General features: G+C 34.2%; 1 protein-coding gene across 6 annotated transcripts in view; it reads right to left on the minus strand.

Moving 5' to 3' along the window:
- Positions 1-18,013, minus strand: part of LOC143239756 (putative inactive 1-aminocyclopropane-1-carboxylate synthase-like protein 2) — a 31,125-nt gene extending 13,112 nt beyond the window's left edge. The window contains exons 1-5 of one of the 6 annotated variants that reach the window (XM_076481212.1): positions 17,945-18,013; positions 16,925-17,074; positions 13,828-13,887; positions 4,791-4,861; positions 3,116-3,185 (exon numbers count right to left, since the gene is read on the minus strand). In XM_076481212.1, the coding sequence (XP_076337327.1) occupies positions 3,116-3,185; positions 4,791-4,861; positions 13,828-13,887; positions 16,925-17,074; positions 17,945-17,968 (375 nt within the window). In that variant the 5' untranslated portion in view covers positions 17,969-18,013. Of the gene's footprint in view, positions 1-3,115; positions 3,186-4,790; positions 4,862-13,827; positions 13,888-16,924; positions 17,075-17,777 lie in introns of all 6 variants that reach the window. The other 5 variants (XM_076481214.1, XM_076481213.1, XM_076481215.1 and 2 more) reach the window with 5 other exon arrangements.
- Between the last annotated feature and the right edge of the window lie 225 nt (positions 18,014-18,238).

Below are 18,238 nucleotides of genomic sequence, written 5' to 3' on the forward strand. Positions count from 1 at the left end.
ACTTGAGCACAGTAACAGTATTACTGTTGTTAGAAGGCAATTACAACATCTAAACCTATAATTCTATCTGAACTCCTGACCAAACACAGCCAAGACTGTCCAAGCATTACCATTCCAAACTTCTGTTAAGGAAGATCTAATTCTCAACTTTTCTGGTTATCTCATCTCTTGACTAGACACACCAGAAGTTTTACTTGTATTTCTTTGGCTGCTTGACCACTCATGTTCCTGTGGAGATTACACATTGACTGAAAAACAGCCCGAGATTTTAGGAATCTTGGAGAGCAACCATGCCCAAACAGAAACTGATGGAAAAAAGAAATCCTGCCAGCAGAAACCCCTTGCAGACTTTTTTGGAAACTGCAATAACCTTTCTTGTGGTCTGAAAAGAAAAATATTCAGATAACTGTGAAAGCTGAGCCATCAAGCACTCATTCTAAAGCATTAGATCATTCAATTTATGGATGTAGTTTAATATTTTTTTGAGATTAGAATATTTTGTTTTCATACAATTTTTTCTTCTCTTGTTTTCATGCATTTTGTATTCTGAAGTAACTCAATATTGTCTTCGCTGAGGGGTAAATGTATTTGCAATTTATTTAATCTGCTGTCATGATGTAAGCATTTGTAATTATTTACTTGAGTATACCTGCTCTTTGTCCACTACAGGGAATCAAACTCCAAAATGTAACATTACATTTGTATATGGTATTTATGTTAAAGTTATCAGGGCTATCTGTCCTTCACTTTGAACTACTGACAAGAGAGGGTAAAAACAGCAATCAGTAGCACATTATCACCACCCATGTCAGTGTTAAATTGATTCCCAATCTCACAATACATGAATAGTAACACAGGGATTGGATCTCAGCTTACCAACACAATAACTGAGAGATATACCACAAAACCAACTGCACCATAACTTTATGTCAAAATACAATGTGTTACATATGATTAGTGGTCCCATGTTTTATGCAGTAGGTATTATACAGTATTTTTCTTTTACTCTGATTAAACATCGATTTTTTGTATGCAATACTATTTTTGAAACAGGGCAGGTCATTATACTGCATTACTCAGAGGTAATAAAAACATGGATTTATATAATGATGTATTTTGTAATAGTGAATAACGTTTGTGTTTTATTTCATTACCTTTAAAGAGTTTTCTTTTGCATTTTGTACACTGAGTTTTACCTAGGTTATATATTCAATTTGATTGTCACTAAATGTTTTCCTTTTATACTTTATCAAAATACATGTTGAAAATTCAGCAGTTTTATCATAATATTTAGTGATGTTGAGAAACCCACTTGTTGAGAAATTTATATGCAAAAACGGCTCGTTTGGGTTGAGAAAATATTTTACATAGAAGATCGAAACGTTCTTCGCTCTTCTATGTAAAATATTTTCTCAACCCAAACGAGCTGTTTTTGCATATAAAAATCATAATATTTGATATTGTGATTTGATTTTGAAACTATATCAATGAAAAAGGGTCATTACTGTATTATAATGTTTCATCTGTTTAAAAAATACTATTACAATATGCATTGCAGAATTAAGTTTTTATATCTTAATGAAATGGTTAATTTTTTTAATTATATATACTGTGTTAACTTCTAATTTGGTTCTCGTGAGGATTGTCCTTCTCTGTCGTGTGTTGTTAGTTGTGAGAAATAAAACAGTACAGAAACACAGCCAATCTGTTTTTTTTTTGTTAATATTCTCTTGGGTTTGAGAGTTAAAGTTACAGATGGCAAAAAGCAAGAAAGAGTGGGTAAGTAGACTTCTTTGGTTTATCAAATTTTTAAAATATATTCACTTTGAAAGCACTTACAGACTTTCATGTACAGAAAACCTGGTTTGTGTACTTCCAACATTATTTTATGTACTACTTACACAAACTAAAGGAGCATCTCCAACATGAATATTTTTTAGCCTTCTCAAGAATGATTTTTGTTAAATTATAACTCATATAGAGACATTGCAAGGTATAAGTTTATAAATGTTAGGTCTTCCCAACTATCACCTACAGAATACCCCATCATGTGAGAAACACCCATGCTCAAAGAAAATTAACATTACTGTTTCATGTACCTGACATTATACTCTCTGTCTTCATCTATGATACCTTCTTGTTAAACCTCTCTGGTCACTAGACAGAAGTGCTGTCTGTCATCTTCCACTTATGTTCTAAGTAAATAAAGATTAGTTTTCACTTTGATTTACACTGCCTTTAGCTTATTTTATTAACTTAGTCTTGTTGGAAGTTCAATTTCAACTGCACATAATATTACTTCCCATATCTCTTATTACTGCAGTTTCTACCCTCAACTGTAATACAATGGTGTTAACTGAAGTATAGAAAATTTCTTCTGGAAGTTTCTATTATCAGAATGAGAAATAAGAAAGTTTGAAAAATATGTAAAAATGAAGTAGAAGTTACATAACTTTGGAAAACAGAAAGAAGAGATACATAATTTTAAAACAACATACATATTATGGGAAATGAAGAGTTTCCTAAAATTTCAGTGTTACATTCTTGTATATTTACCACATAAACCACCTTTGCCACTTTTTAAATGTTTAATGAGTTAACTATGTGTGTGAAATCAACCTTACATTAAAAATTAAATTAATTTATTCCATAGAAATTCTAATTCATAAAGAACACTCAATAATAAATAACTAGTTTGAGTCCAGCTCTGAAAAAATGTAACATTTTCCAAGTTTTTGAGTTTGAACAAGTTTTAAAATCTGAACAGAACTGTTACAATTAGCAGATTAGTATTTTAAGTGTCATACAGTTTTCTACTTAATTTGTATCTGTAATTCAAGGTATACATATCTTGTATTTTTGAACAGGTTTGGAATAATCAGCTTATCTAAGTTATAGTGGTAAATGTAATATAGCCTTATGTACAGTTTGGTGTCACTAATCATTATAAAAGCAACTTTCACTTATAACTAAATATAGTGTTAAACTGCTTAAAATTTTCTTTGATAAATTCTTATAAGTTGTACCTTATAATGATAATCTTTAAAATACAAAGATCATTGAAACAAACATGTATCACAAAATTCCTGATGAAATAGAACAAGATAGCACTCACATCTTTGAAATTTACATTTTCCACTGGATCAAAAAAATGGTTCATAAAGTTAGCCATGGCAGACCGTAGTCTAAAAACAAAAGGGATTTTAAATTATTTGAAATGTTTTGTTTCCTATACTTCTGAAGTGCATTTTGAAAACAACTGTTGTTTTTAAATATTTCAAAATACAATGTTCTTGAGTGGATGAAAAAAATTACAGACAATAAATATTAACTTTATACTTAACAGTATATATTGGTGTGTAGATTATAGAATTATTAAATCACACATCTAGAAATTAATGTGTACCGAGAGCCAATGTATGTTTTCAAGTAAGTTACCAAATAGTTGAACCAACTTTTTTTTAACTTGAACAAAACTACCTTTGTCCTATATAACATAACAAATTGAAAATCATGGCAACTTTTTAAATATTCTAGGTCTGTCTGTTTTTTATTTTTTTAATTCCATGCAAAGCTACATGAAGGCTATCTGCGTTAGCCGTCCCTAATTTAGCAGTGTAAGACTAGAAGGAAGGCAGCTAGTTGTCACCACCCACCAACTCTTAGGCTATTCTTTTAAAATGAATAGTGGGATTGACCATCACTTTATAAAGCCTGCAAAGCTGAAAGGGCAAGCATGTTTGGTGTGACAGGGCTAGGTTTGTCTGTTTAGAACTTTTGCAAAGCTGCACAAAGAGTTATCTATACAGAGAAATTTCTAAATGAAAAGTATACACTAAGGGATCTAAGCTGGTCTAAAGCACCTACAATCAACTTCTGCCTTACTCTTGTTTAAGCAAATATATTAATGGCTATAAAGTTCAGAGTGTGTATCTTGCAGTAATAGATGAAGATGTAAGCCTCCACACTCATAGTTTAGAAACATCAACGACTAGGCCATTCCCAGTCCATAAATATTTTAAGAATTAAGACATTATGACTTATTACAGGACTTATATACAACTTGTTTCTTTAATAATGATGTTGTCTTGAACACAAACACTTTGCACCTACCATTTAAAGCATATATAAAAAGATTACTCAAACATGATATCTAGCAAACCATCCATTCAAATGACCATTGTATGTCTATTATTGTTCTCCAACCCACAAAAACTGAAACCACTTTGAAAATAACATCATATTTTCAATTTACTTTACAGGCTGTATTATCTGTTTTTATTTTTAATACATGAAGTTGTTGCTACCATGGATAGAATATTTTTCACAAGTAACATGTATGATTCAGCTGTATGACAATTCACTATAAGTGAAAGTTTAGCTTTAGAAATTATATTCTAGACAAGTTTTACTGCTGACAAGATCACAGTGAGTAGCTCTTATGATCAAGAACCCTGTTTTTTGTAAAATCTGGAAACACCTTTGTGTTTAAACAGAGTAACAAATTAGTTTTTCCAAAAAATAATGATAAATTTAAAGTTTCGAATGAAAATTAAGAAGTTGTGTAGTTTTATCCTGCTTTTCACAGCTCATAAAATATTTTAAGGTATTTTCAATCAAGTTTTGGAAATATGAGCCAATTTATCCTCATTTTTCCACAAACAATTCTCTTTAAATTACCCATGCAGATTAGGTAGCAAAATGTAATTTAATGTTTCTTGTAAAAACTTTAAAACTATCCCACAATCCTGTTAAGTTACTGTGTAAGTAGCTGAAATTGTAACACTTACCTAGGTATACCAGAAAATTCATAACATTTCCCAACAGTTGCATCAAACTTCAATCCTCCTGCTTCATTTAGCTAAACAAATAATGATACAATTAAATATTAATTCTACACTTTAAAGTTACTGGTTGTTTATTTGTTAGTTTTTTTTATTAGTAGATGAAAATAGCACTGTGGACATCTTGATTATCAGTGAGATTGAGCAAGTGTTTTTCAGTGATCTAATTTAGATCCATTGTATTCCATCTTAACAATATGAATTGCAAAATATCTTTTATTACATCAAAATTATAGACAAAGCTGATATGAAAAGTGTTTAAAACAAGAGAAGTATAATTATATTGCTGAGATTTAATATCGAGAAATGCAAGGAATGAATTAGGGATAAACTTGTATTTGGAAATATAAAAGTTAATATAAAAGAAAAAAACTTGGCTGTATTAACTTTAAAGACTAGCATTAGTTCTTTCAATGTGGTAAGTAAATAAAGTATTCAGATTTTACTGATAGAAATTTGAATGTACATTGTAAGCATTTGTATAGATTTTATAATGATAAAAGCTCCAATACTAGATATAAACAAGTAAAAAACTCAAAACGTTTTTAAAAACAGAATGTACTAAGAGGTACAAAAATAAACCTATACTTTTTTCTCATTTAACTTCTACAAATTATAATTATTATAGCCAATTTTAAATACTGATTTATAGATTTAAAGAAAATAAAAATTACTTATACTTGTACATATATATATTAATAGCAAATACAAACAAGAGCTTTAATTATGCAATTTCTCATAAAATCATTGAAATTATTCCAATACTGAAAATGTATTTCTGATAAGTACTTCCCTCCACTCACAAGATTACCTGTTCTTATTCATTGCTGGCCCTTGTGTGAAAGTTTAATTTACACATGCCACAAGCCTTCTACTTATCCCTATTGGAATCAAGTGATTTGTGTAGATTATCATATATCACCTCTCCACCAATAGGAACATAGTGCACTCATGTGATGCATGTGACTCTTTCTATGTGCCTCTACCAAACTATCCCTTTAAAGTATGGCAGAGAAATGGAAGCATCTGAAGTGTTTGGAGAGGAAGGGTGGGAAGTGTAAGTGGAGAGAAGTAACCATTGGAAATAAATTTTCAGTATAGAAAAATTACAACTTCTGATATGGTACTTCCCTCTTCTCACAATATTAGTTAGAATCCCACGTTAATTATGTGTAGAGACTGGTGCAAATGAAGAACAGATATATCCCCCAAAAACAACCAAAAGATAACTTCATAGATGTCACCATCACAAATAACACTAACATTATGGACAGACCTTGGGACAGAACATGTTTAAAACTGTGCCATCATTGAGAGTCATAATGATGGCAAAACAGTAAAATGTCGCTTATTGTGACCTGAGTGTTACACAAACAAGACATAGGTGCATCAGTTCCAGATAAAAGAAAATGATGAGTTAAAAAACTGTGACTAATGTGTAGCCTAGTTAGAAGAACTTCCTCTTTCTGATACTTATGGAAACAAGATGGCCAAAGTCCAATATAGGGTATATTTGGAAAAGCTTGTTTTCACGTTGCTCACTCCAAGTAGACTGCCAGCTGGCACAGAACTTGGCCTTGAATATAGGACCATAGTCCATGTATAGAATAGGTACAGTGGTGATAGTGCCAGAGCAGATAATTTTAGCTGTGGTGTTGGTGAGCTCGTTCCCGTGAATACCAACATGGCCCAGTATCCAGAAAAACTAGATAGAAGTAGAAGAGAAATGGGCCAGTCAGTTTTGAATATTGATAAGAACAGGGTGTAAACTAACATGAAGTTATTCCAGGGCCAGCAGGAAACTCAGTGAGTCAGAATAAATATGCAGTTTGAGTACTGCTTAGCTTCTACGTGATTCAGGGCAAGAGAGTGTACAGTTCAGCAGTGAACACAGAAGCTGTAAAGGGGATTCTGTGCACAACCACCAAACCACAACAAACCATGGCACAGTCCACCTGATTTTGTACCATCTGCATAAATAGGAATGGATAGATGGTTTGAAAGATGTTCAGCAAATAACAGACAGTATTTCCAATCTGGAGTGTCTGCTTTTCTCATATGACTTAAAGATAGGTCACATATGGGGACTGTAAGAAGCCATGGTGGGATGGGCTGACCAGTGGATACAGCAATATTATCCAAGGACAAACTCAATTTATCCAACATTGCCTGGATACAAAGTCCAAAAGGAGCAAAGGCAGATTGTTTGTTCTGAAAAAGTATGGCCCACCGAGTGACAGTTGTTTCGAAGCATATAGTAAAGACAGTTGCAAACGGCGGAGGTGCAAAGGAGGTTCGAGAGACTATGTATAAGCACTGAACTGGGGAAGTACAGAAAGCCCCAGGGCAGAGCTGAAGTCCTTGATGATGAATGAGGTCCAGCCTCTTTAAGGTCGAGGTACTGGCAGGGCCATAGACCACTGGTCCATAGTCAAGTTTCGATTGAATAAGAGCAAAATATATCTTTAGCATAAAACACTGATCTGCTCCCCAAGTGGTGGAAGAGTGGATCCAGAAGATGTTCAGTGCTCTTGTGCATTTCACCTGTAGCTGCTTGATGTCTGGTATAAAGGCCAGCTTACAGTCAAAGATAAGCCCCAAGAACTTTGTCTCAGGGACCACAGGTAGCACAACTTCACCGATACAGAATTCAGGATCAGGATGAATACCCTGTTGACAGCAAAAGTGCATGCAAAAGGTTTGAGAGAGAGTGAGAAGTTAAAACAGTTTGCTGTGGTCCACTTCATAAATGAATGAGCGCAGTCTGTAGCTGCCGCTCAATATACCTCATGTTCAATGACTGACATGAGATGTGAAAGTCATTGACATTGAGCCCATTTGCAAGAGTGAGAGGGAATTGTTCAGAGATGGCATTAATCTTTATACTGAAAAGTGTGACACTCAAAATACAGCCCTAAGGGACTCAAAGTTCCTGCAGAAAAGAACAGGAAAGTGTCAAACCCACACAAACTTGGAATTGCTTGTCCATTAAAAAATTTTTAATAAAAATAGGCAAATGGCCACGTTACCCATATATATGGAGGTCTTGCAAAATGCCATACCTCCATGTTATATCATAAGCCTTCCCAATGTCAAAAAATATTGATACAAGATATTGTCATTTGAGAAAGGCTACTCTCATTGATGTTTCAAGTTGAATCAAGTGGTCCACAGAGGTGCACTGTCTTAGGAACCCACACTAGGTGGGCAAGAGGAGGTTGTGTGATTGAAGGAACCAAAGAAGACGATCATTAACCATCCTCTCCAAGGTCTTACAGAGACAGTTCATCAAAGCACTTGCACGGTAGTTTGAAGGAATCTTGGGATCCTTTCCAGGCTTAGAGAAAGGTAAGACAATAGCCTGGCACAAGGCATCAGGAAAAACATTCTCCTGCCAGATCTGGTTAAAAACAATCAGAAGAATAGTAAGAGAAGCAAGAGATAGATGGCACAGCATTTCATAGTGTACATCATCAGGTCCACCCAATGTACTGCCAGACCAACGAAGGGCCAGTTTGAGTTCCACCAATGTAAAGGGAAGATTACACTTAAAAAAACAATCATCTTGAAAGGAAAGGGGTGATCGCTCTGCCTGAGTCTTGATGGCTAAGAAGGTGGAGGAAGAAGCAGAAGTGCTAGAGACCCAGCAAAAGCTTTCATCTAGAGTATCTGCAATGCTCTGGGTATCAGCTACTTCCTGGATATCAGAGAGAAAGATCGAGAGGGGGACAAAATTATATTGCCCACTGACCTTTCAAATCTTGTCCCATATAACTTTGGAACTGGCAGTGGAAGATTTGCTGGTTGTGAACTTAATCCAAGATTCCTTCTGGCTTTGATGTCTTACTCACTGAGCGATGCGGTTCGAAAGTGTGGGATACCTATGAAAAGTATCCCACTCCTGTTTTTGAGCCTTCCGTGCCATGTGGCAGGCAAGATTCCACCAGAGACGAAAATATAGTGGAAAATGTGTTGAGGTTTTAGGAATACATTGAAGAGCTGCTTGTATAATACAGTCAGTTACTGCTACCACACAGTAATCTATTGATGGCTTACAGACAATGGCAGGATCAAGTTCTGAGAGAGCAGTAAAAGACGACCAGTTTGCATGATCCGGTTTCCACTGGGGCACGCAAGTTGGGTGGCATCAACCACAACCAGTCTTTCTGAAAATTATAGGAAAATGATCAGTGCCTCATGGATTATTGTCAACCCTCCATGAAAAATGGGAGAATAGAGAAGGGAAACAAATTGAGAGATCAATAGCAGTAAAGGACTGACGAGGTACATGGAAATAAGTAGAAGAACCAGTATTAAAAGGAAAAAGATTGTGATCAGTGAACATATGCTCTACAGAGCGACCCCTCCCTATCAATATCAACACTTCCCCAGAGGGGATGATAACTATTAAAATCTCCCAGGACTGAAAAGGGGACAGCAACTGTTCAATGAGAATAGGTCTGATTGATCATATGTCTCTCCAGGTGACAAGTAGAGAGAACAAACAGTGATGGTATGACCCAAGGAAACACGGATGGCTACAACCTCCAAGGGTGTGTTAAGTAGCAAAGATAGGGTAGGCACATGCTGATCAACCAACAGTGCCACCTCATTTCTGTACAAAGAAAACTGCTGAAAGGTGACTGTATCAGCAGGTTTCAGAAATGTTTCCTGTAAGGAAAGACATACAAGATGGTAGGAAGCAATCAGTGTTTTGAAGTCATCTACATTAGAACGTAAACCTCAACAGTTCCATTGTATCAAGGTGGCAATTTTTATTTATGTGTAGGGGAATTGGATGAGGAACCCTTCTGTTTATGACCACATCTTTTTTCTTTACTGTCTTTATTTGAGGGAGGTCTATTGACCTCCATGGATCCTGCAGGTCTTTGCTGTTGGAAGAGGTTTCCAGTGAATGAGGGCGTGAACGAATGAACGTTTTGCATCTTGGGGTGGTAGAAGATGATGTATCCAAAACTGGAGGAAGTGGAACTTGTGATTTGTTGGAATATATGCAAGGAACAGAGATGGGTGTTGAAGTTGATTCATCAACTTTTTTAACCATGGAGGTCAAAAGACTTTTCATTTGTTTTGAGAACAATTCTTTTGGAGTTACAGAGAGATCCATCTGCACTCCCACTGTAGAAGTGGAATGAAGTGCAACAGCATACGTCCGAGATGAAGTGGTGGATAGCTACTTTTGAGCCTCAGGATAAGTAATGTTATGAATCATTTTCAAACACTGCACCTCTTTTTCTTCCAACCATTAAGGGCAAGAACGAAAGTAGGACAGGTGAGAGCCATTGCAACTGACACAATCAGGGTCCATTTCACACTCATAGGCATCATGGTCCTTGCCACTGCAATGAGGACAGGTCAAGGAATCACGACATGACAACTTCAAGTGACCGAACCGCTGACACTGGAAATATCGGAGAGGGCTTGGAATGTATGGCCATAACCTGCAATTAAGATAATTTGCCTTGATGGTGGCAGGTGGACGAGGTGATATAAATGTCAGAATGAGGACATTGGTCAGCATCATAATTCCATCTTTGCGAGTGGAGATGTGCCTCACTGCAGAAACTCCTTGAGTGGAGAAATCAGCGAGAATCTCTGACTCGGGGATGTTCTTCAAATCCCTCTCAACAATAACACCTCGTGATGAATTCAAAGTAGAATGAGGTGTAACCTCAATAGGTATAACCCCAACTGCCTTTGAATGCATGAGGAGTTCACTGTGTTGAGATGTGGATGGTTCCACCAATATGTCACCAGAGCGAAGCTTTCCCTCTATTCCCTTCTGAATGAAAAAGGGAAACATTTGACCTAAAAATATGACTGAAAGAGAATGTAGTACAAGAAAATGAGAAACAGATGTTGAAGATTGCTGCTCAGAATCTTCAAGACGTGGACATTTATCTATGGACTGTTTTTTCACTATTTTATTTAAGTTTTTATTTGGGGGAACCATAATAAAAAAAAGGAAATTTCGGTGTCCACTGACCCCATCCTCCATGGAGCCCTATGAGGGGAGGATACACTGCAATGTCAGGGTTTCGTGAGCACCATACCCACACACCAGCATCAGATACAATAGCCACAACACCTGTTGAGAACATCCAACACTGGTACTTGGTTGACCCTAGCCCAAGTGGACAAGTCAACTGACCCAAGGGGAACCACCACAAGACCACCCATCTACAAGAATTCAAGGCCAAACTTGTGTGTTAGGGTTGGACTCTTCAACCACTAGGATCCTCTATTCCCCTTCACGGGTCGCCATGCACAGCAAACATATGGGTGGATGTTTAGATCCCAGAGGAGGTAAACTGAATGAACAGAACCTTCCCTGAAAGGTCCCCTCACCACGTACAGGAATCCACACCAAGGGGAGGACGAGGTAAGGACATATAGGAACCTGTTGGATTTATCCCACCTGAAGACATCAACAGTGCTAGCTAGAGGAGGAGATAATGGATGACAAATACAGGTGATGAAAATCTAAGAGGTATAGTAAAGAAGCACTCCAATGAACAGAAGATGTCAGAATGAGAATAACAAATTACAATTCAAGCAACAACACAGAAACCTGACATGCAAAGATATGAATATTGTGTAAAGGGGACCAAGAGAGCAGACAACATTTGTGAAAAGAGAAGAAATGTAAACAGTTGCACTCAAAGGACCAATGCCCCCAAAAATTGGACAAGAGAAGAATAGGAACAGACTGTAAAACCTTATTAATAATGCAAATGAAAACAAACAGCAGTATCACATTCGATGCTAATCCAAAGGCAAAGAAGTCATGTGAGGATGAAATGAACTGAAGATGGCACAAAATCCCAACATTTAGGTTATAAAGTGGTGATATCCTTCAAGAACCCAAAAATATGAACAGAACACCAAATAAGTAACATTACATGTATGAGCAACAATTGAGGAAAATATACTGGAAGAAATCTGCCTGAAATTAAACTGAGGTAAAACTGAAAGCCTATAGAAGGTAAAGCTTTGTAAGTACCCAAACACAGTAGAGATAAAAGGGACAACACAGAAGGCATGAAGATTATATTCTACAAAATGGTTCAGCTGTATGTATCCCTTTTTATGTTGAATTGAAAAAAATCTTGAAACTGACAATAAAACTACAGGACACCAATAAATTAATAATGATATAAATAAATTATAAACTAAATAAAATTAATAGTAAAAGTGAACACAAAGTAGAAACTAAATGAAATTAATGGTAATAATTATAAAGTAGAAATGAAACAAAAGAATGTGTAAAAGGATAAAACTGTAAAGAATAACATAAGTTATTAGTCAGCATATTAAACTGAAAATAGCATAGAAAATGAATACCTTACAAAATAATGGTAGAGAAAAATGAAACCTAAGTAGATATTAGCCTGTCAATAAAACCACTGGTAAACCAATTAATACTACAGAAATATGAAGCGAGTCAAACAAGACAATCAACAGAAGTAACAATGAAATCTAAACAAGAACAACAGTGAAACTGAAAACAATAGAAACTAGCTAAGCCTAATCAAACGATACAGAACAAATGACAACCTAAGAATGAAAAGAAACACGAACTGGACAATACATAGGCACAAAACTAGAAGTCTGAGTGAGCCCCAATTCAAGATATCCACTCAAACCAAGTGAAGGAAAAGATTAATGAAATTAAATATAAATGATGATATAAAAGTGAAGAAATAGAATAAATAAACTAATGAAGGGCATACTATGTTAAGCCTAATCGAATTCTATAGAAGAAAATCAATAAAAACTAAATCCATAACACAACTTTGTATTAACCATTCTAAATAAGTATACATTATGGAATTCAAATAATCACAAATAATGATATTAACAATAAATTTGTAAAGTGTCTTATCACTCCAAAATTTGCTGACTATGTGGTAAGTGAAGCATGAGGCGAGGTCCGATGATAGCATAAATAGTAGATGATCAAACTCTTTTTGGAACAAAGTGGAAGTTGTTCATGGCAAAATAAGATTGTAATGAGATAAATATACAAAAAGACAAAATTTCATTATAAAAGACATTATAAATGGAGACTATATAATGGAAATGAAGAACCAAACACTTGGAAATCTAACAGTGGAAAAAGACTATTGAGATCTCTGTCCCCAGAAACAGGGGAAGTCTCTACAGGAGGAAATGTGGGCAAGAACTGAAAAAAGAAACAAACCTTTTTAATGTTCAGTCTTCAGAAGGATAAAAACCAATAAAAATCCACATCAGGTAGCCTACACCTGTGGTCTGTGAGATAACATCAGCCATAGGCATAACCCCCAGAAGTAAAATATTCAAAATGCAACTAGAACAAGCTGGGATAAATGAACACAAATTTCAAACTTCAGAAATTCTGGAAATTATAATAACATGAAGACTACTTTGTGAGTATACTATACAAGCACTGTCAAAACAGAAGTGATGGTGGCATTTGCAAATAAAAAAATTTATCTTATGAGGGTAATTAAAGTTTCAAATTAGAAACTGATAGCTTTATTGTTTGAAACTAGAGCTTGGCCACTAACCTGATTAATCAACTGCTAATTAGCATTGTTTACATTGATTAATGAACATGTAAAATAATTAAGTGAAATTAGAAATTTCAATTATTCCAACTATTCTAGCAATCAAAATATTAGTATTATTTCCCATTATTAGTTTAGATTAATTCAAGGTTGTTCAATTTAAATTATTAATGCTGTGACTCACAAAAATAATCAAAATTAATGTTTCTAATTGTTACTATATTGGATTATTCAAACAATCCAAGTCTCATGAAAATGATCAACTTGAAATAATTGATTAATGACAGTTAGTAAATTGGCAAATTTAGAAATACTAACTGCCCAGCTCTAGTTGAAACAAACTGGTATATTTTAATAACATTCCAATCTTTCAAGTTTTATAATTAAATATTTTTATTTAAAAAACTCACCTTTTCAACAAGAACATCAACACACAGCTCATTAAACACATTCTGAAAGCTGATATAACCCTAAAATGATGAATTACATTATAAAAAATGTAAACTCGCATATCAAACATCTCCACTCATTCAAACAAATAAAATACACGAGTAACAAAGTCACAAGATTGTGTACCATTTTGTTGTGTAAGATAAAGTTTTCTACTTTTAAAAAGGTTATAATGTTACTACAAGCTTTTCATAAGAGGTTTCACAGCACACATTTCATTGTACATATCACTAGTTAGGTCACATTTGGAATACTGTGTTCAGTCTTTGGCTCATCACCTTAGAAAAGACATTGAATTGTTGGGAAAGGTTCAGAAAAGAGTTACTAGAATGGTGCCTGGAATGGAAGGATTGACATACAAGGAGAGGCTAAAATCTCTCATATTGTTTTCTATTGAAAAAAAGAAGAGTTAGAAGAGAACTGAGATGTTTGAGATTGTAAAGTGAATTGATAGTGCTGATGTCACCATCTTTATTCATATTTAACAGTAACAGTAGTAGGGTCAGGGGACACAAAAATTTTGACAGGGTAGGAGTCATCTTCAGACAAGACAGTTTCATTTTTCTAACAGGTGGTTGGCCTTTGAAATGAGTTCTTTTCGGATACTGTAAAGTCAGTAAATTTAAGTGTGTTTAAGAAAAAGCTTAATAAGTATATGAATGATAAGGTCTGGCAAGTTTTTGTTAATTTGATTATTTTGGTTTGGAACAACCAATAGACAATGGAACAACCAATAGACAATGGAACAACCAATAGACAATGGAACAACCAATAGACAATGGAACAACCAATAGACAACGGAACAACCAATAGACAACGGAACAACCAATAGACAATGGAACAACCAATAGACAATGGAACAACCAATAGACAACGGAACAACCAATAGACAACGGAACAACCAATAGACAATGGAACAACCAATAGAACAACAATAGACAACGGAACAACCAATAGACAACGGAACAACAACGGAACAACCAATAGACAACGGAACAACCAATAGACAACGGAACAACCAATAGACAACGGAACAACCAATAGACAACGGAACAACCAATAGACAACGGAACAACCAATAGACAACGGAACAACCAATAGACAACGGAACAACCAATAGACAATGGAACAACCAATAGACAATGGAACAACCAATAGACAATGGAACAACCAATAGACAACGGAACAACCAATAGACAACGGAACAACCAATAGACAATGGAACAACCAATAGACAATGGAACAACCAATAGACAATGGAACAACCAATAGACAATGGAACAACCAATAGACAATGGAACAACCAATAGACAACGGAACAACCAATAGACAATGGAACAACCAATAGACAATGGAACAACCAATAGACAACGGAACAACCAATAGACAACGGAACAACCAATAGACAACGGAACAACCAATAGACAATGGAACAACCAATAGACAATGGAACAACCAATAGACAATGGAACAACCAATAGACAACGGAACAACCAATAGACAATGGAACAACCAATAGACAATGGAACAACCAATAGACAATGGAACAACCAATAGATCCCATGTTGTTCCAAAACCCTATGTTACTAAATTAATTCTCATCTATATTAAATGTACAATACAAATTATGGTAACCCAGACATTGCCTTGTACTTACTATATAAATAAAAACTACTTGCTATATATTTGTCCAAATTATAACATATTTAAAGATAATTACAGATATGTTGGTGTATCAAGACTCTCTCATTCACTAAATTTAAAAGCAAAACTCAAAGTTCAACCAGTTAAACATTTACCAAGACTTTTCTTAAGTTAATTGCACCCACCATATCTAAAGGCAACCCATTTGAAAAGCAAACCACCTTTTAGAAAAGTAAAACTCTTTTAGGTGAAGATGACTCGTACTCTGCAAGTATTTCTATTTGAATCTCCTGGTCCTACCATTTGCACGTTAAGCACACACATAAAAATAGATGATGCATCAACACTACCATTTCCCTTAACAATCTCAAACATGTCTGTATTATTTTTTCAAGATAAACCATTTCAGAGACCTTAACTAGTCCTAATTTGTCAACTTTTCCATCCCAGGAATCATCCTAGCAACCATCCTTTGAGCCTATTCCAGCATTTCATTATCCTCCCTAAAGTAAGGAACTCAGGATTGAACACAATACTCCAAATGTGGTCCAACCAATGAACTATACAATAACATTATAACATCTTTAGACACTTAATAAATAATTCTGTCAATACAAAAAAAACTTATCTGCCCTACAACTTGCAACAGCACATTGCTGGATGGCTTAAAAAGCCCAATCAAACATGGTACTAAAATCTTTTTCCTTATCATTGTTAAGGTTATTCCCATCAAGCATATACTTATAGTTAAAACTGTATTAACCAATATGCATTACTGTAATTAATCTATGAACTTTAGACTTCAATTTGATAATAAAGACCCAAATACAAGTTTATTTTCATTTTTAAAAGAATTACAAATGTCCAATGTTTTGTACAATTAGTTTCTATTATATATATATAAATAAATAAATGATTAGCCAATAAAGAACAAATAGATATTAATTTGTAGGCAGTTTTTACCTTCAATTATTACCTGCTACTAATTATACACAGCAGCATAAAGATTTTTCCTTTAAGTCATGAAACACTAGCAACAAACATATTTCAATAATTAAAAATGCTTTAATTGTTGATCAGAACATTTCTTCAGTACAGTCTCATGCATAGTTTTAGTATATACTATATCAGGAAAGATCTAAAAGACAATATATGTCAAATTGATTTTAATTAAGTTTTTGCGCCTATCTATTTATAAACACAAAAAGCTTAATTAATGAAACAGGGTTAATACTAAAATTTATATTGTTATAAAATATGGCCTGTACCACTGATTCATATTTAGTTTGCTACATCAACAATGTTGCTACAACTTACATTATTTCTTTATGAATCAAGGCCATACTTGGTTAAATTAGTTAACAATCTTTCATACTTTTAATTACCATAAGAAAAAACAAACAAGCTACAAACCTGTGGATTTTCCCTCACATCATACAAATCTGAATTAATCAATTCTGCACAACTTGTCAAATGATCTTGCTTTGAAAGAATGTTTTGAACTCTCTTTGATAAAGACATTTTAATTGTAACAAATAGTTTAGAATTGGGCAGGAGATGAATCTAGATGTAAAAAAGGAAAATTAGCTCTAAATTACTGAGACAAAAACTTAGCCCATTAAAAAAAATATTATTCATAATCCTAATGAGATGAAAGTTACACAAAAAAACGACATAAATGGCCAAATAATAAATAAAAAATTGGTATATTATTAAAATGTATTAGTACTAAAAGTAATAAATAAATGCCAGAATAGCCTAAAATAACATAGTGTTAAGCCCATCAACACGACTAAATACCTCATTGTTACGTTTTCAAACAAATGTTTTTACTAAACTGAAAAGGGTGGTATTTTCCATTACAAACAAATTCAAAAATTAAGTAAACAATGCTTAAAAATAAACCGGATAAGAGAGCACCAATCTTTTCTTTTTTGAAACTTTTATCTATTCTTTTGAAAAGCCCCCTATAGCACAGCAGTGCGTCTCCGAATTCGTATCGCTAGAAACCGAATTTCGATATTTGTGGTGGAGAATGCACGGATAGACCAACTGTTAGCTTTTTGCATAATCCCATTTCTTACTTAAACGGAAGCCATTTTACACGTTGGTAACCTTTCTGTCAATACTTACAAAAGAAATCTCTAGAGTTTACAAAACCAAGTACAATATCAGCATTAAGATATAAACCGTTATATTCAGTGAAACAATATTCCTTTACTTTTTAATTATTATTGTTGTTGTTATACTTCAAGGATTTACTTACCTGTTCTTAAGTCGTTTAGCCAAGCTTTCTCTTGGGTTTGTTTATGTATAGTACCTGCTCATTGTTATTATTACTAATATTATTTTCACACTGTAACAATTTTTTATATATATATATATTAAAGATAAAATACTCTCTGTATATACTTTTACAGCTATAATTCTTACCCGCACGTAACTACTTGCATTCATCAGATAATTCGTCCCGCGTATAGTTGTAATCTCATCGCCTGGTGTCAACATAAAAGGAGTAAAAATATGGTGATAAAATAACAGAAAAATTAAATTTCATGAAACTCGTTTAGAAGTTTTTGACCTTTGATTAATCATAAAGTTCATCAGTGGTACATTATTAAGCAGATTCTTGTGATTAATTTCCCAAGCCAGATTTTTTCCTTTATTTTCCCTAACTTCTTGTTGTCAAGATTATATTGTCGAATTGCAATTTGTAAACTATGTCAA

This window comes from Tachypleus tridentatus, chromosome 13 (assembly GCF_004210375.1).
Source record: "Tachypleus tridentatus isolate NWPU-2018 chromosome 13, ASM421037v1, whole genome shotgun sequence".
Lineage (NCBI taxonomy): Eukaryota > Metazoa > Arthropoda > Merostomata > Xiphosura > Limulidae > Tachypleus > Tachypleus tridentatus.